The 17,291-nt window shown below is 38.8% G+C and overlaps 2 protein-coding genes across 6 annotated transcripts in view; one reads left to right on the top strand and one right to left on the bottom strand.

The window, feature by feature from the left end:
• The window catches only part of PPP2R2B (protein phosphatase 2 regulatory subunit Bbeta), a 685,183-nt gene that overhangs the window by 98,088 nt on the left and 569,804 nt on the right, over nt 1-17,291 (top strand). The gene's annotated exons all lie outside the window — the stretch shown is intronic.
• STK32A (serine/threonine kinase 32A) overlaps nt 1-17,291 on the bottom strand; it is a 127,109-nt gene that overhangs the window by 108,841 nt on the left and 977 nt on the right. For all 4 annotated transcript variants that reach the window (XM_061189805.1, XM_061189804.1, XM_061189807.1 and 1 more), the window contains exon 2: nt 13,799-13,946. In XM_061189805.1, coding sequence (XP_061045788.1) covers nt 13,799-13,850 — 52 coding nt within the window. In that variant the 5' untranslated portion in view covers nt 13,851-13,946. The remainder of the gene's footprint in view (nt 1-13,798; nt 13,947-17,291) is intronic.

Genomic DNA, 17,291 nt, shown 5'->3' with positions numbered 1-17,291 from the left:
ACTAATTTGTTTCTGCTTTTATGTTCATCTTAGTTTAGTATTTAGAGTTTATTATCATTGGTAGATTTGTTTATTGATTTGGTTGCTGTCTTCCTCCTTCTCTTTTTTATATATAGATATACTATTTTTTTCCTTTTCCTCTTTTTGTGAGTGTGTGTGTGTATGTTTCTCTGTGTGATTTTGTCTGTATAGCTTTGCTTTTACCGTTTGTCCCAGGGTTTTGTCTATCCTTTTTTTTTTTTTTTTTTTAGTATAGTTTTTAGCACCTGTTATCATTGGGGGATTTGTTTTTCGGCTTGGTTGCTCTCTTCTTTCTTATTTTTTTATTACATTTTAATTTTTTTATTTTTAGTAATTATTTTTTACTTTTTATTTTAATAACGTTATTTTCTTTCTCTCTTTCTCTCTTTCTCTCTTTCTCCCTTTTCTTCTGAGCCGTGTGGCTGACAGGGTCTTGGTGCTCTGGCTGGGTGTCAGGCCTGTGCCTCTGAGGTGGCAGACCGAGTTCAGAACATTGGTCCACCAGAGACCTCCTGGCTCCACGTAATAACAAATGGTGAAAGCTCTCCCACACATCTCCATCTCAGTGCTAAGACCCAGCTCCACGCAACAACCAGCAAGCTACAATGCTGGACACCCTATGCCAAACAACTAGCAAGACAGGAACACAAACACCACCCATTAACAGAGAGGCTGCCTAAAATCATAATAAGGTCACAGACACCCCAAAACACACCACGAGATGCAGTCCTGCTCACCAGAAAGACAAGATCCAGCCTCATCCACCAAAACACAGGCACCAGTCTCCTCCACCAGGAAACCTACACAACGCACTGAACCAACCTTAGCCACTGGGGGCAGACACCAAAAACAACGGGAACTACGAACCTGCAGCCTGCGAAAACGAGACACCAAACACAGTAAGTTAAGCAAAATGAGAAGACAGAGAAACACACAGCAGATGAAGGAGCAAGGTGAAAACCCACCAGACCAAACAAATTAAGAGGAACGAGGCAGTCTACCTGAAAAAGAACTCAGAGTAATGATAGTAAAGATGATCCAAAATCTTGGAAATAGAATGGAGAAAATACAAGAAATGTTTAACAAGGACCTAGAAGAACTAAAGAGCAAACAAACAATGATGAACAACACAATAAATGAAATTAAAAACTCTCTAGAAGGAATCAATAGCAGAATAACTGAGGCAGAAGAACGGATAAGTGGCCTGGAAAATAAAATAGTGGAAATAACTAATGCAGAGCAGAATAAAGAAAAAAGAATGAAAAGAATTGAGGACAGTCTCAGAGACCTCTGGGACAACATTAAACACACCAACATTCGAATTATAGGGGTCCGAGAAGAAGAAGAGAAAAAGAAAGGGCCTGAGAAAATATTTGAAGATATGATAGTTGAAAACTTCCCTAATATGGGAATGGAAATAGTCAAGTGCAGGAAGTGCAGAGAGTCCCATACAGGATAAATCCAAGGAGAAACATGCCAAGACACATACTAATCAAACTATCAAAAATTAAATACAAAGAAAAAATATTAAAAGCTGCAAGGGAAAAATAGCATACAAGGGAATGCCCATAAGGTTAACAGCTGATCTTTCAGCAGAAACTCTGCAAGCCAGAAGGGAGTGGCAGGACATATTTAAAGGGATGAAAGGGAAAAAGCTACAACCAAGATTACTCTACCCAGCAAGGATCTCATTCAGATTTGATGGAGAAATTAAAACCTTTACAGACAAGCAAAAGCTAAGAGAATTCACCACCAAAACAGCTTTACAACAAATGCTAAAGGAACTTCTCTAGGCAGGAAACACAAGAGAAGGAAAAGACCTACAATAACAAACCCAAAACAATTAAGAAAATGGTAATAGGAACATACATAGTGATAATTACCTTAAATGTAAATGGATTAAATGCTCCAACCAAAAGACATAGACTGGCTGAATGGATACAAAAACAAGACCTGTATATATGCTGTCTACAAGAGACCCACTTCAGACCTAGGGACACATACAGACTGAAAGTGAGGGGATGGAAAAAGATATTCCATGCAAATGTAAATCAAAAGAAAGCTGGAGTAGCAATTCTCGTGTCAGAGAAAATAGACTTTAAAACAAAGACTATTACAAGAGACAAAGAAGGACACTACATAATGATCAAGGGATCAGTCCAAGAAGAAGATATTACAATTGTAAATATTTATGCACCCAACATAGGAGCACCTCAATACATAAGGCAAATGCTAACAGCCATAAAAGGGGAAAACGACAGTAACACAATAATAGTAGGAGACTTTAACACCCCACTTTCACAAATGGACAGATCATCCTAAATGAAAATAAATAAGGAAACACAAGCTTTAAATGATATGTTAAACAAGATAAACTTAATTGATATTTATAGGACATTCCATCCAGAAACAACAGAATACACTTTCTTAAGTGCTCATGGAACATCCTCCAGGATAGATCATATCTTGGGTCACAAATCAAGCCTTGGTAAATTTAAGAAAATTGAAATCATATCAAGTATCTTTTGCGACCACAATGCTATGAGACTAGATATCAATTACAGGGAAAAAATCTGTAAAAAATATAAACACATGGAAGCTAAACAATACACTACTTAATAACCAAGAAATCACTGAAGAAATCAAAGAGGAAATCAAAAAATATCTAGAAACAAATGGGACTTAATGAAACTTAAAAGCTTTTGCACAGCAAAGGAAACCATAAACAAGACGAAAAGATAACCCTCAGAATGGGAGAAAATATTTGCAAATGAAGCAACTGACAAAGGATGAACCTCCAAAATTTACAAGCAGCTCCAGCTCAATATCAAAAAAACAACCCCATCTAAAAATGGGCAGAAGACCTAAATAGACATTTCTCCAAAGAAGATATACAGATTGCCAACAAACACATGAAAGAATGCTCAACATCACTAATCATTAGAGAAATGCAAATCAAAACTACAATGAGGTATCACCTCACACCAGTCAGAATGGCTATCATCAAAAAATCTACAAACAACAAATGCTGGAGAGAGTGTGGAGAAAAGGGAACCCTCTTGCACTGTTGGTGAGAATGTAAATTGATACAGCCACTATGGAGAACAGTATGGAGGTTCCTTAAAAAACTAAAAATAGAACTACCATATGACCCAGCAATCCCACTACTGGGCATAGACCCTGAAAAAACCATAATTCAAAAAGAGTCATGTACCACAATGTTCATTGCAGCTCTAGTTACAATAGCCAGGACATGGAAGCAACCTAAGTGTCCATCAAGAGATGAATGGATAAAGAAGATGTGGCACATATATACAATGGAATATTACTCAGCCATAAAAAGAAATGAAATTGAGTTATTTGCAGTGAGGTGGATGGACCTAGGGTCTGTCATACAGAGTGAAGTAAGTCAGAAAGAGAAAAACAAATATAGTATGCTAACACATATATATGGAATGTGGAAAAAAAAAAAAAGGTTATGAAGAACCTAGGGGCAGGACAGGAATAAAGATGCAGACATAGAGAATGGACTTGAGGACGGGGAGGGGGAAGGGTAAGCTGGGACGAAGTGATAGAGTGCCATGGACATATATACACTACCAAATGTAAAATAGATAGCTAGTGGGAAGCAGGTGCATAGCACAGCGAGGTCAGCTCGGTGCTTTGTGACCACCTAGAGGGGTGGGATAGGGAGGATGGGAGGGAGACACAAGAGAATGGAGATATGGGGATATATGTATATGTATAGCTGATTCACTTTGTTATACCGCAGAAACTAACACACCATTGTAAAGCAATTATACTCCAATAAAGATGTTAAAAAAAAAAAGTAAAATTTTTAATAGAGTTAGCTTTATGAGAAACTACATTGCCCTTGTTTTTCACCTTTCTCCACAAACTAAGAAAAATGTTTCATTTGTCCACAGAGGGTATCTGGAAGCTACTGATTTAACCTGTAACTCTGACACCATGATGCTAGTTAAGGTTGAAGGTCCACTCCAGAACATTTCACTGGTGATTCACTGATTAAAAAATTACTTAGCTGGCTCACTAGCCCTTTATCATACCAAACGGTTGGCAGCAAATCGTTACCACTAATACATGTGGAGCTTGGCAGGTCGTTTAAGGATATATTTGAAACTTCTCCAGGGAAGGAGCTTCCAAGGCCAGTTGAGGCATCTGCTTGCACAGTCAACACTTCCCTTTTAGGAAACGCGGTGCCCCAGGGAGTCTCGGCTTTACCGACACCCATTACTGGTGCCAAGACCAAGCAGTGGGCACCAACAGCTTCTTTTTCTGCTCTCTGGACCCCAGTTCATGAATTTGCTCAGAAGTCAGAATTACACTGGCTATTTCTTTAGAACAAATCAGGAAGTAGAACAGTGGGGCAGGATGGGGGATTAATACCCCCAACTGTTGGATGCCTCTCAGTTGACTAAATAAATGCCCCAGTAGGAAATAAACTCTATCTAATGATATTTCAAATGAATTCTAGGTTGTACCCATTTAACTGAATCCAGTGTATGTGGTTACCAAATAATATATATCACAAAAATAATACATTTTATTCTCTAAAACAGTAGATTTCTCAGTCCACGTACTTCCACTGACTCAGACTAATGAACCAAAAGAGAGTTGGTGAAGACTGCCTTTGTTAAGCATCTATAGAGAACAGATGTCAGTCTCCTTGCCCAGTCCCTCAGTTACAGCTACAGGGTTATGAATGGATATCAGAGGAGCCCCTGGCACATGTAAATAAATGTCTGCAGGATGCTTTAGAGCAAAGGTTAGTACAGTATGGCGCACGGGCCAGATCCAACCCACCACATATTTTTATATGGCTCATAAGCTAGGAATGGCTTTCATATTTCTAAATGCTTGGAAAATAAAAATATTTTGTGACAAGTGAAAATGATGTGAAATTCAAATTTCAGTGTCCACAAATAAACTGTTAGTGGAATAGAGCCATGTTCGTTAGTTTCCACATTATCTCTGGCTGCCTTCATGCTGCAGCAGCAGAGTTGAGTCGTTGTGACAGAGACTGTCTGAACAGCAGAACATAAAATATTTACTATCTGGCCCATCACAGAAAAAGCATGCCAACCCCTACATTCAACTGTTCTCAGAAATAACAAAAAACATAGGTTACTCAAGTGTAAAACAAGGTTAATATTACTTATTGTACTGTAAATATGCCTCCAGGAAGGAAAGAAGAAATAGTTCAGGAGAAAAAAAAAATAAAGCTTCTGCCAGTCTTTTGAATTCAAAATCTATACCCATAGGTTTCTCAGTCCTTTCAACCATATAAATTGTGCTCAGTGTCCTATTTTACCAGGAATATAATTCCATCATTGGCATTGTGTATGTGTGTCTCCAAATAAAATTTCCACAAATGATCCCATAGCAATGCATAGTTGAAATCCTCATATAATTCATAGGACCTAAATTGGTAAAGTGATGGGTAACGCTGGTCACTGTAATTAAGTTTACACTGGCAAGGCCACAAAGCAGAAGTCAGATTCTCTGAAGGCCTTCAGTCCCATTCTCATTGAAGTAGTTGCTGAATATTGAAGCCAGCTTACAGATTTCGTTTTTCAACCTAGGTTAGTTTCAAGATGAAAATGAAAAAAATGTCTATAGCTTTGGATAGGATAAAAAGTTAGTATAGCATGAGTGTTTAATAATTGGCAAATACATCACCATAATCTGTTCATAAGACACTCTTTGAACTAAAATGTTCTTTATGTAAAGAACAATAAAGAAGTGAATTATCTCCCGATCTAATTCCCACTTGGAGTAGAAGCATCCCACCATTAAACAGAGCTACCTTGTGTTTTACTCATTAACCTGAGTAAACATGAATTGTGTTGCCTGAAAAAGTTGTGGTGAGGAGACCTTAGAGAAAAACATAATCGCTCTTCAGCTGTAGAGATTCTGCAAATCATAAACTGTAGCTATTAAGCCAGGGAGGGGAGGAAGGGGGGGATAAATGGGAACAAATGATGTTTCCAGTCAAAAAAGAGTGTTCCTGATCATGACCTTTTGTTTCCCAAATTGAGATCCACAGAGAATTATTTGCCACAAGGTATTAAAAGGTTTTCCACAAAACTGATTTAATCTTGAAATAAGTTTGAAAAATATCAGAGTACCGGAGATTTCAATATTGTTGCACATTTCAGAGCCTTTATTATGCTAATAAGCATTGTGAATCTCCAAGGGCAGGATGTAAGTTTCCTAGATTTGTTTGAGTAGATTCTCCTAAACATGTATCAGGAAACATGCAAATCGGAAGCCCTAGCTCCGTCTTTGATGTCTGTTTTCTTGGCCGTCTAGTCTGTTTCTCCCAGATTACTCCAATCCCTTGGGATAGGGGAAATTAAAACCCTCCCAAGGTTAAAGTGTTTGTTGCTATAAACTAGTGGATCTGAGATTATTTATGACAAACACCTTAACTAAATATTAGACCGTCCAAGATAACATAATGGTTTTAAGAAGCTGATTCTCGTGTTTCCCCGGTGGCGCAGTGGTTAAGAATCCGCCTGCCAATGCAGGGGATATAGGTTCAAGCTCTGGGCCGGGAAGATCCCACATGCTGCGGAGCAACTAAGCCCATGTGCCACAACAACTGAGCCTGCGCTCTAGAGCCTGCAAGCCACAACTACTGAAGCCCGCGCACCTAGAGCCCGTGCTCTGCAACAGGAGAGGCCACCACAATGAGAAGCCCGCGCACCGCAACGAAGAGTATCCCCTCTCTGCAACTAAAGAAAGCCCGCGTGTAGCAACGGAGACCCAACGCAGCCAAAAATAAATAAATAAAACAAATAAATTAAAAACCAAAAAGAAGCCAATTCTTACTAGGGAAATTTTCATTTTACTTTCCCAATCATTTTAACAAAAAAATAGTAAATAATATCAGACAACATAACTCAAGTTTGAGAGGGGAAAGTCTGAAATTCATTTGCCTACCCACTGGGTACAAATATGCAATGCATGGACATTAAAATAACAAAGAAGAGTCCAGAGTCCTTCATGGCTGGAATCAATTCAGTAACCTCCCATTTCTTTTGGATTGCAAATCTGTGGCCAATTTTTTTGGCCCAACTTTCTGAAGGACCCAGTGCCTCCCTCACCAAAGATGTAGGAAAACTGGAAGCGATCACATGTCCTAGGAGAAAAGTGTTGCCAAATGAAAGTGGAACATTGGATTTTCAGCAAGTCTGAAGAACAATGCAATAATTGAGCTCTCTTTGCAAACTCAGGGCATTGATGTACTCTTCGTAGAGGCATTTTAACCTAAGGCCAACTGTTCTTAGCTACAGCACTCCAGAAGAAAGTTGTCTCTTGGTTTAACTAAACCAACTCTATCACCTCTACATTCTTTGTATATGCTTGGAAACACGTACTACTTATAATGATTGCAAGATCCTCTTCTGTTGCCCAGACTGTGAATTATAACCAAGTCCACTTTTTCCCGTACTAAAGAATTTCTCTAAATCAGCCTGAAAACCTCAATGATTGGACTTTAAAAATGTTAATTTTTTAATCAAACAAGCAAAAGAAAAAAAAAAAAAACCCAAACAAAACAAAAAGCACTGCCTTCAGAGAGAGGAAATAAAGCAGATATAATGAACAAGCTATAAACATTAAAAACAAGTATCATCTGTACTTCTTTTCTTTCAGAAAACTTAGGATGCTTTTCTGTATCATTATTTCTCATAGTATCCACATGATAGTTGGGTCTGGGGGACAACTGTCACTGTGTCTGTTGATCGAATGGGATTACTTAAATAATCTGCTTTGGGCTTAAATCAGAAAAAGTAAGTTTATCCATTTTTCAGCCCAATGAGTTCTCGATTTTGCCTTAAATGAAAATACAATCATCCCAGGGGGGATCACAGAAAAAAACAGATGGGATTATGTTTTTGTGAAGTTAATAATTTGGCTTCTTTTCAGAGGATTTATATAGGTTTTCACAGAATCCATACAATCTGCCATCTGGCAATTCAGCTCTGTTGATAGAAGTGTGAATAGGTCATTATTAACTATGGCATCTACACAGTTGCATGTAATCGATTTTGTTCCTTTTAGAAGTTGAAATACTTCAAAGAGTTCATGCTCAGAGACTCTGACACTGGTAAATAATATTATAACTAGCATTAATTGGGTGGTTACTTTATATGAGACACCTTGCTAAGTGGTTTATCTGCGTTATTTTATTCTATCCTCACAATGACCCAGTGAAGTATGCCCAATTAACTTGTATTTTATATATGAAGAAACTGAGCTTACAGAGGTTTGATAACTTGTACAATAGAAGGGTTTGTTTGGTTTTTTTCAAATTAATTCACTAGTAATTATTCAGATTTGGGGACTTTTTTCTATTGTATTTCAAATCCCTTTAGAACACTTTATAATTAGTCAAGTTGACTCTAGTGTTTGATGGTTGATCAGGCTATATCCCCTTTGCTTTTTCTCATAGAAATACACAGATTGCTAGTCTGTGGCACAGCTGAGATTTGAAACTGTGTATGGGTTTCCACTACCAGAGCCCTGGCCTGCTATGTCAGGTGGTCTCCCACTACTAAAACACAAAACATAATTAGGTGGAAGACAGTGTGCTGGGTGGTTCCTCAAAAAATTGAAGAATTATCATATGATCCAGCAATTCTGCTTCTAAGGATGTACCAGTTGAAAACAGGGACTTGAACAGATACTTGTACACCCGTGTTCACAGCAGCATTATTTATGGTAGTCAAAAGATAGAAACAGAGAAAAGACAGCCTCTTCAATAAGTGGTGCTGGGAAAATTGGACAGGTACATGTAAAAGTATGAAATTAGAACACTCCCTAACACCATACACAAAAATAAACTCAAAATGGATTAAAGACCTAAGTGTAAGGCCAGACACTATCAAACTCTTAGAGGAAAACATAGGCAGAACACTGTATGACATAAGTCACAGCAAGATCCTTTTTGACCCAGGTCCTAGAGAAATGGAAATAAAAACACAAATAAACAAATGGGACCTAATGAAACTTAAAAGCTTTTGCACAGCAAAGGAAACCATAAACAAGACCAAAAGACAACCCTCAGAATGGGAGAAAATATTTGCAAATGAAGCAACGGACAAAGGATTAATCTCCAAGATTTACAAGCAGCTCATGCAGCTCAATAACAAAAAAACAAACAACCCAATCCAAAAATGGGCAGAAGACCTAAATAGACATTTCTCCAAAGAAGAGATACAGATTGCCAACAGACACATGAAAGAATGCTCAACATCATTAATCATTAGAGAAATGCAAATCAAAACTACAATGAGGTATCATCTCACACCGGTCAGAATGGCCATCATCAAAAAATCTAGAAACAATAAATGCTGGAGAGGGTGTGGAGAAAAGGGAACCCTCTTGCACTGTTGGTGGGAATGTAAATTGATACAGCCACTATGGAGAACAGTATGGAGGTTCCTTAAAAAACTAAAAATAGAACTACCATATGACTCAGCAATCCCACTACTGGGCATATTCCCTGAGAAAACCATAATTCAGAAAGAGTCATGTACCAAAATATTCATTGCAGCTCTGTTTACAATAGCCAGGACATGGAAGCAACCTAGGTGTCCATCATCGGATGAATGGATAAAGAAGATGTGGCACATATATACAATGGAATATTACTCAGCCATAAAAAGAAATGAAATGGAGGTGTTTGTAATGAGGTGGATGGAGTTAGAGTCTGTCATACAGAGTGAAGTAAGTCAGAAAGAGAAAAACAAATACAGTATGCTAACACATATATATGGAATCTAAGGGAAAAAAAAAAAAGAGGTCATGAAGAACCTAGTGGCAAGATGGGAATAAAGACACAGACCTACTAGAGAATGGACTTGAGGATATGGGGAGGGGGAGGGGTGAGATGTGACAGGGTGAGAGAGTGTCATGGACATATATACACTACCAAATGTAAAATAGATAACTAGTGGGAAGCAGCCGCATAGCACAGGGAGATCAGCTCGGTGCTTTGTGACCACCTAGAGGGGTGGGATAGGGAGGGTGGGAGGGAGGGAGATGCAAGAGGGAAGAGATATGGCAACATATGTATATGTGTAACTGATTCACTTTGTTGTAAAGCAGAAGCTAGCACACCATTGTAAAGCAATTATACTTCAATAAAGATGTTTAAAAAAAAAAAAAAAAGATAGAAACAACCTAATGTTCACTGATGAATGAAAGAATAAACAAAATGTGGTATCTGCATACAGTAGACTATTATTCAGCCTTAAAAAGGAATGAAATTCTGATACATGCTAGAGTATGGATGAACCTTGAAAACTGAAATAAACCAGACACAAAAGGACAAATATTACATGATTCCACTTATATAAGGTACCTAGAATAGTTAAAATCATAGAGACAGAGTAGAATGGTGGTTGCCAGAGGCTGCGGGGAAGAGGGAATGGGGAGTTACTGTTTAATGGGCACAAAATTTCAGTTTGGGAAGATTAAAAAGTTCTATGGTGGTGGTGATGGTTGCCCCCAAATGTGAATATACTCAATGCCACTGAACTGTACACTTAAAAATCGTTAAAATGGTACACTTTATTATGTATTATACCACAATAAAAAATGTAACTAGGACTTGGGTTTGCCCTAAGCCACAAAAGAAAACAACAGTATCATGTGAGGTCTACTTTGTAAAAAATCACTTAACAGTAATTAAATAAGCAAGGCTTCTGCTCTTCCACAGCAGCTGTAAAGCTTATACTTTGTTTTCACTAAATAAAGATCAACATAAGTAACTAACAGAATGATCTCAAGATCAGTATCAGAGGGAACAGCATGAAACACAAAGTGTCAGGATGAATTCCAGCAAGAACAGCTTATCTCAAGGGACATCCACTAACATCTTATTCCTTAATTACCTTCAAAGTGAACCAAAACATTTTTTCCATGAGAAAGGAATCTTGAAATATTACTTGGGAAAATGGGTACACATTTTCTCCTCAAATCTATATATTGGGAATAGTAAACACTTTGAAGGAAATATTAGATACTTTTCCATCACATTTTGGGATTCTTTTCAGCAATATATTAAACAGAATTAAATTGGTTCATTTAAGTGCCCTAGATTCTGGCCCCATTTGATTATTTACATAAAAATAGGTCAAAAATGATATAGGCATTAATGTTCTTGGATTAGTCAGTGCTTTTTGTTGTTGTTTCTTGGTCAGAAGCCTCACAGCAATCAAATAAAGTTTTACCTTGTGCTCAATCCAGACCTATGAAAGGAGCCAAATCACCTTTATAGGATTTACTGATTAAAAAAAAGTAAATAAGTGGAATTTCATACTTTTCCTCCCCAAAACTCAATGATCTTGTAAACAAGTTAATACGGCAATTAAATGCGATTCCTTTCAGGACTTCCCTGGTGGCGCAGTGGTTGGGAGTCCGCCTGCCAATGCAGGGAACTGGGGTATGAGCCCTGGTCCGGGAAGATTCCACATGCCTCAGAGCAACTAAGCCCGTGCGCCACAGCTACTGAGCCTGCACTCTAGAGACTGCGAGCCACAACTACTGAAGCCGGTAATACCTGAAAACAATACATACCCCTAGCAAGTAACAAGCATGAAGCTGGCCTCTCTTACCTCCTCTGTTCTCTGAGGACCAGCTTCATGCACATTAGTTTTGAATCTGTAGGGAGCACAGTAAACCAAACAAACAAAATCCAAGCCTTCTTACCTTCCCATTTTAGAGATGGAAGAATCAAGTAACATCCCTGGCTTCTAGATCCTTGACTTTACAACTTGATAAAGCAAAGCAAGGCAACAGATATGAGTGGGAAAACATTTTCTTAAGACCATTTTCAAACTGTATAATTTCAGGGTTCCTATGAAAATATTTTGTCTAGGTAGTCATGATGCACCTCTAAACTGATAGTGAATAGCTGGCAACAAGGCATCCTGATCAGTTAGACATTTGTTTTTTAAAGGGTCCAACCAAAGTCTCACAAATTAAGATCGCAGCAGACTTCTGTTTGTCCCCCAGCCATGGCAAATAGCTAATTGTCCCCTTCTTTTGTAACAAAATACAACTCCCTGTATTTAGAAGGTTCATGGCCACACAAGATAACTAACTAAATTTCCCAGTCTCCTTTGTAATGAAGCATGTGAGTGAAAGTGACAAGCAAGAGGCAGATCATATCCTTAAAAGAAGTGGGCTCGGTCTCCCCACTCTTCCCCTTCCCACTGGCTGGAATGTGGATGTGGTGGTGAGCCATCCTGAGGCATGAGGGTGACAGTAACACTCTAGGGCTGGGAAGGGAAGGAAAGAAGCCAGCTTGTCAGAGCCAGAGTCCCTAACCCTTCGCAGCCACATCTCACCTGAATTACTTATGCCTAGATTGTTACGTGAGAAAGAAAAACACTACCATCTTCTTTATGCCACTGTTATTTGTAGTTTCTGTTTGAGCAAACTTTCCTTGATGATTCAGATGCTGCTTCATAATTTTTGCAAAGTGCCTTTAGGATCTCAAAATGATAAACTTTTGGAGTTGAAAAAGACCTTCAAGGTTCCTACCCTCTCCTCTCACTTGACTGATGAGGAAATTGAAGGTAAATAAACTTCTTGAGCACACAGGTAGCTGGTAATAGGACTAGTGTTCAGATCTCCTGGATTTCAGTTCATTGTTCTTTTTCTCTGTGGTCCATTTAGCAGAACTCCCTGGAAATGACTCTGAGGGCTGCCTCTGGGGGGCCTGGATAACTTACTAGCTAGGACCCAGGGCCGCCTTTGTCCCAGGCAACCTCTAAACAGTATATGCCTTCAAGGCTGCTGTAAAGTTTCCCTTTTCTCCAATAAAACTGATCCTTTTTCCTATGACCTAGCATTGTGGAATTTGGCTAGGACCCTGGAACATGCTAATCAGAAGCTCAGAAGGCACCAACTTGCTTGCCTGACTCCACTCTATAATATTATGAGTATCAATCATCATTCACATGCAACTTGATAATATAAGAATTTTTCTATAACAACTAGCAATAGGGGTAACTTCAACTGTCAAGGGAGCAGCACAGAGAACAAATAAATCATTTTGTTTCAAGGTCTTCTATCCACCAGATGCCAACCCTTAGCTCCCTTTGGACAAAGGGCATTGGTAGAGTTGTGATTAAGAAAGCTGTATGATATCACTTATATGCAGAATCTAAAAAGAAATTATACAAATGAACTTATTTACAAAACAGAAACAGACTCATAGATGTAGAGAACGAACTTATGGTTACCAGGGGGAAAGGGACAGTTAGGGAGTGTGGGATTGACGTGTACACACTGCTATATTTAAAAGGGATAACCAAAAAGGACCTACTGTATAACACAGGGAACTCTGCTCAATATTATGTAACAACCTAAATGGGAAAAGAATTTGAAAAAGAATAGCTATACGTACATGTATAACTGAATCACTTTGCTGCACACCTGAAACGATCACAACACTGTTAATCAACTATACTCCAATATAAAATAAAAAGTTTAAAAAATTTGAAAAAATCTAATATATCGCTTTTCTAATTAAAAAAAAAAAAGTTGTCCAAGGTCCCATGGAAAGTGGAAGGTAAAAATCCAGCTGTTAGCATACCAGGTCCTCAGGTTACCCTTGCAGTTCTACCTTTTTTTTTCTTTTTTAAGGCCTTACATGACAGTTTACTTATGAAACAAGGAGCTTATATTTGAATTTTGCAAACTCTATGTTTATATACAATTATCGCACGTTTCTCACCATCATCATTTTCATCAAACACCGGTGGTTTGCTTGAAGTGTTGGCTCCCATGGTCAAGTCTGCCCAGACCCGGATCCTCCAGTTACATTATCCCAGCAGAAACATTCATCTTCACTCAAAAGAGGACCGGAAACCTTAGCTAGATATCTAGGAGAGAAAAAGAAATGGTATCCTTATGATATGGTGTACTCTAGGTACCCTGATTATAGACGATGGCCGAAAATTAACCTCATCTATGCCCCTGCAGTGGAATTTTTTTGTTCTTGAAAATAATAATTTCAGAGAAAACAGAGAACATCAAGCATCTGGGAGTACCCACTACATGGCCTTATCAGAAGTGGACCTGGACTTACAAAAAAAGAGGAAAGCAAAATATTTTTCTAAGTGTGAAGGCAAGTTTAAAATGAGGTCAGCAATACTTATTTAACCACTATAAACTAAAAAATATTTTATTGTGACTCTCCATGTCTTTGAGAAAATATGTTAATTTTAAACTTTTTTTTGATGTGTGATCAGCAACTTATTTTTTTTTAGTCATAAAAAGACATACCCGGGCTTCCCTGGTGGCGCAGTGGTTGAGAATCTGCCTGCTAATGCAGGGGACACGGGTTCGAGCCCTGGTCTGGGAAGATCCCACATGCTGCGGAGCAACTAGGCCCGTGAGCCACAACTACTGAGCCTGCGCTCCGCAACAAGAGAGGCCACGATAGTGAGAGGCCCGCGCACTGTGATGAAGAGTAGCCCCCGCTTGCCGCAACTAGAGAAAGCCCTCACACAGAAACGAAGACCCAACACAGCCAAAAATAAATAAATAAATAAATTAAAAAAAAAAAAAAAAAAAAAAGACATACCCCTCTTTCCTCCTACCCTGGAAGTTACTACAACATCAAAGGAACAAGTTCTGAGTTTGGGCTTGATCATACCAGCAAGTCGCTGAGTTTCATGGAACACATTACTTTTTTTCCTTTCCCTGAACTTGAAGATCATTAACGGTCCTTACCTCAAAGACAAATTAAATGTGATTTCATGAGATAATATGTAAAGTCTTTTCACAGCACAAGTGCTTGATAATTGCAGGCTGCTAGGGAGCCCAAATTGAACGACATATGTGAGAGCTAAAAAGCCCTGAAAGTTGTGTATTTATGGCTTTGTTCATTTTTAAACATAAATAACTTTACTTTCTTGGAAACTGGTAAGGAGAGGCAGCATCCAGAGTTCTGGTTCTAAAACTGATGCTGATAAGGGCTTTGGCTCAATGACCTAATCTCTCATCTCTTAAATGGGAGAAACAGCAGTGCCTTCTGTAGGAATAACAAGCTCAGATGCCTACAAGAGCCAGAGGGAAATGCAATTAATTGAGCTGGACCAGGTGGAAGACATTACTGCCTGCTGGCGACACTGGTGACCTAGTGAATCCAGGCTCCATCTAAAAGATGTCACTGCTCTTGGATCGAAAAGATCGTTGCTAAGTGGAAACATGGGCCCAGGGGCCAGATCTTCAGATTTACCCAAAAAAGGGTAAAGATCCAGATGTTATATAAAACTATATTTAAAAGTTCGTTTTACGTAAAGCAACTATACTCCAATAAAAATTACTTAAAAAAAAAAGTTCGTTTTAGCTATGTGGCTTGAGCAAATCTCACGTACAGGACAAATACAGCTCATGGCATATAGTTAATGAGACAATCTGTGTGAGGCAGCTAGCACCACGCCTGGCATATAATTTGCAAAGAATTAATATTCGCTATTGCTATTTTATTAGTAGTGGGTATTTCCTTATCACATATTATTTTCTTTTAAATTTGACACCTGTTGATTTCCTCTTGGAGTTTTTGCATGTGAAGGAAATACAGATCAGAGTGAGAACTGACAAAAAAGTATCCCACGTGAACCTGGGCTAAGGATGAGTTATTGAAAAGGAACTAGAGGAGCCCCCTAGCAAATGTAGAAGAAAAGCTCCTTTTCCTATTAGGGGAAATGTAAGTAAAGCCTTCATTTGGAAGGCAGACTCATTAAGGAAATGTGGCTTGTCATACTGAAAGCCAACTGCTGGCAAAGTGCCTTCTGGACTTTAAAAAGAATCATTAAATGGAGAGCAAAGACAGAGTCAGCAATTAGGAAGCAAGTGATTAAATGGTATGGGGGAGGGGAGAGAGGGGCAGGAGGTAACAGGTGTCTGGAGGAAGCTCAGAGGGGATGATGGAGATCAGGAAGATAGAACTCAACTGTATCTCTGGGCTAAAAACAAAGGGCTTTTAATCCCAGTGGAAAAGAGGATGAGGAAGAAGCAGGTGGGATGCCCTTAGTGTTTCCTTGTGGGCTAGGGAGAAGCAAATGAGGTGCCCTGTGTGTTGCATTACTGCATTTAGAGTCCAGAATAAGTGGGAAATAGCGTCAGGGCTGAGCCACAGATGACATTAGAGAGGCTCAGTCCTAAAGAGAACATCCATTTGAAGGAGCTGCAGTTGTTAATACTACCGACTGGGGCTATGTTCTCTTTAATTTTGTGCGTAAAACCTCCTCAGTACATGTAGTTTTCACACCACACCCCAATCCTGTCATTCTTAGATTTTTCTTCACACCTCAGGCTTTTCTCAAGTAGCCCATCTTCCTGCAACACAAGATGTACCGAGCACTGACCTTGCAAGTTGTCAAGTCAGAAAGAGAAAGAGGAATGTTATCACAATTTGCCATATTTCTGAGTTGCATTCTGATGTGCAGACAATTTTGTTTACCAAAGATCCAGTGATTTTTCTTTAGCGGGAAGAAAATATGTAAACAGGGAACAAATTTTGTGTATGTTTGGGGGATGAACAGGAGGCTTGGACTATCGGGTGGTGGTTTCTCCACTGCACTTAATACTCTCAGTCCAGTCTAGAATTGTCTTTATCTTTTTCTCCCTTCATGGATAACCAAATTGGTAACTTTCCCTCATATCCAGAAAGAAATCAACGTTTTTCTGGCAGGCAAGTGGAGACACATCTTTTCCCTTCCACTGAATAGGGCCTAGAAGAGCTATAGGCCTCTTTCCTGACCTGATATTAACTCTGCAGTGTTACATAACCACTTTTTGAGATGTCAAGCAGACAGTCACCACCCATGGAAATGAACATCCTAAACAGAAAATATAAGAGAAACAGCAATGTGTCTTACAGGAACACAAGGAGTTTCCAGATTCTACCTTGACCTGGCCACTTATCAGATTTTTAACTGCAGACGACATTTGACCTTTGGTCTATACTTTTGGGGGATGTCAACAGGTGAGCTGCTCCAGGCAGCTAAGGCTCCCTAAGTAAAGAGGTGTCTTCTTCAGGAAGAACCTTTGTTGTGATGCAAGAAAGTTGTAACTTCTGACAGAACTGTCTAGTTTTATTGTCACAGCATATGCATAGACATAATTTATTTTGTTTGCATTTGAAAAACAGAACTACTTAAGCTGAGGCAAATTTAGAAATGTGAGAAAGAAGGAAAATATCCTGAAAAAGACCCGTT

This window comes from Eubalaena glacialis, chromosome 4 (assembly GCF_028564815.1).
Source record: "Eubalaena glacialis isolate mEubGla1 chromosome 4, mEubGla1.1.hap2.+ XY, whole genome shotgun sequence".
NCBI classification, from domain to species: domain Eukaryota; kingdom Metazoa; phylum Chordata; class Mammalia; order Artiodactyla; family Balaenidae; genus Eubalaena; species Eubalaena glacialis.
This window is presented reverse-complemented; position numbering and strand designations above follow the sequence as displayed.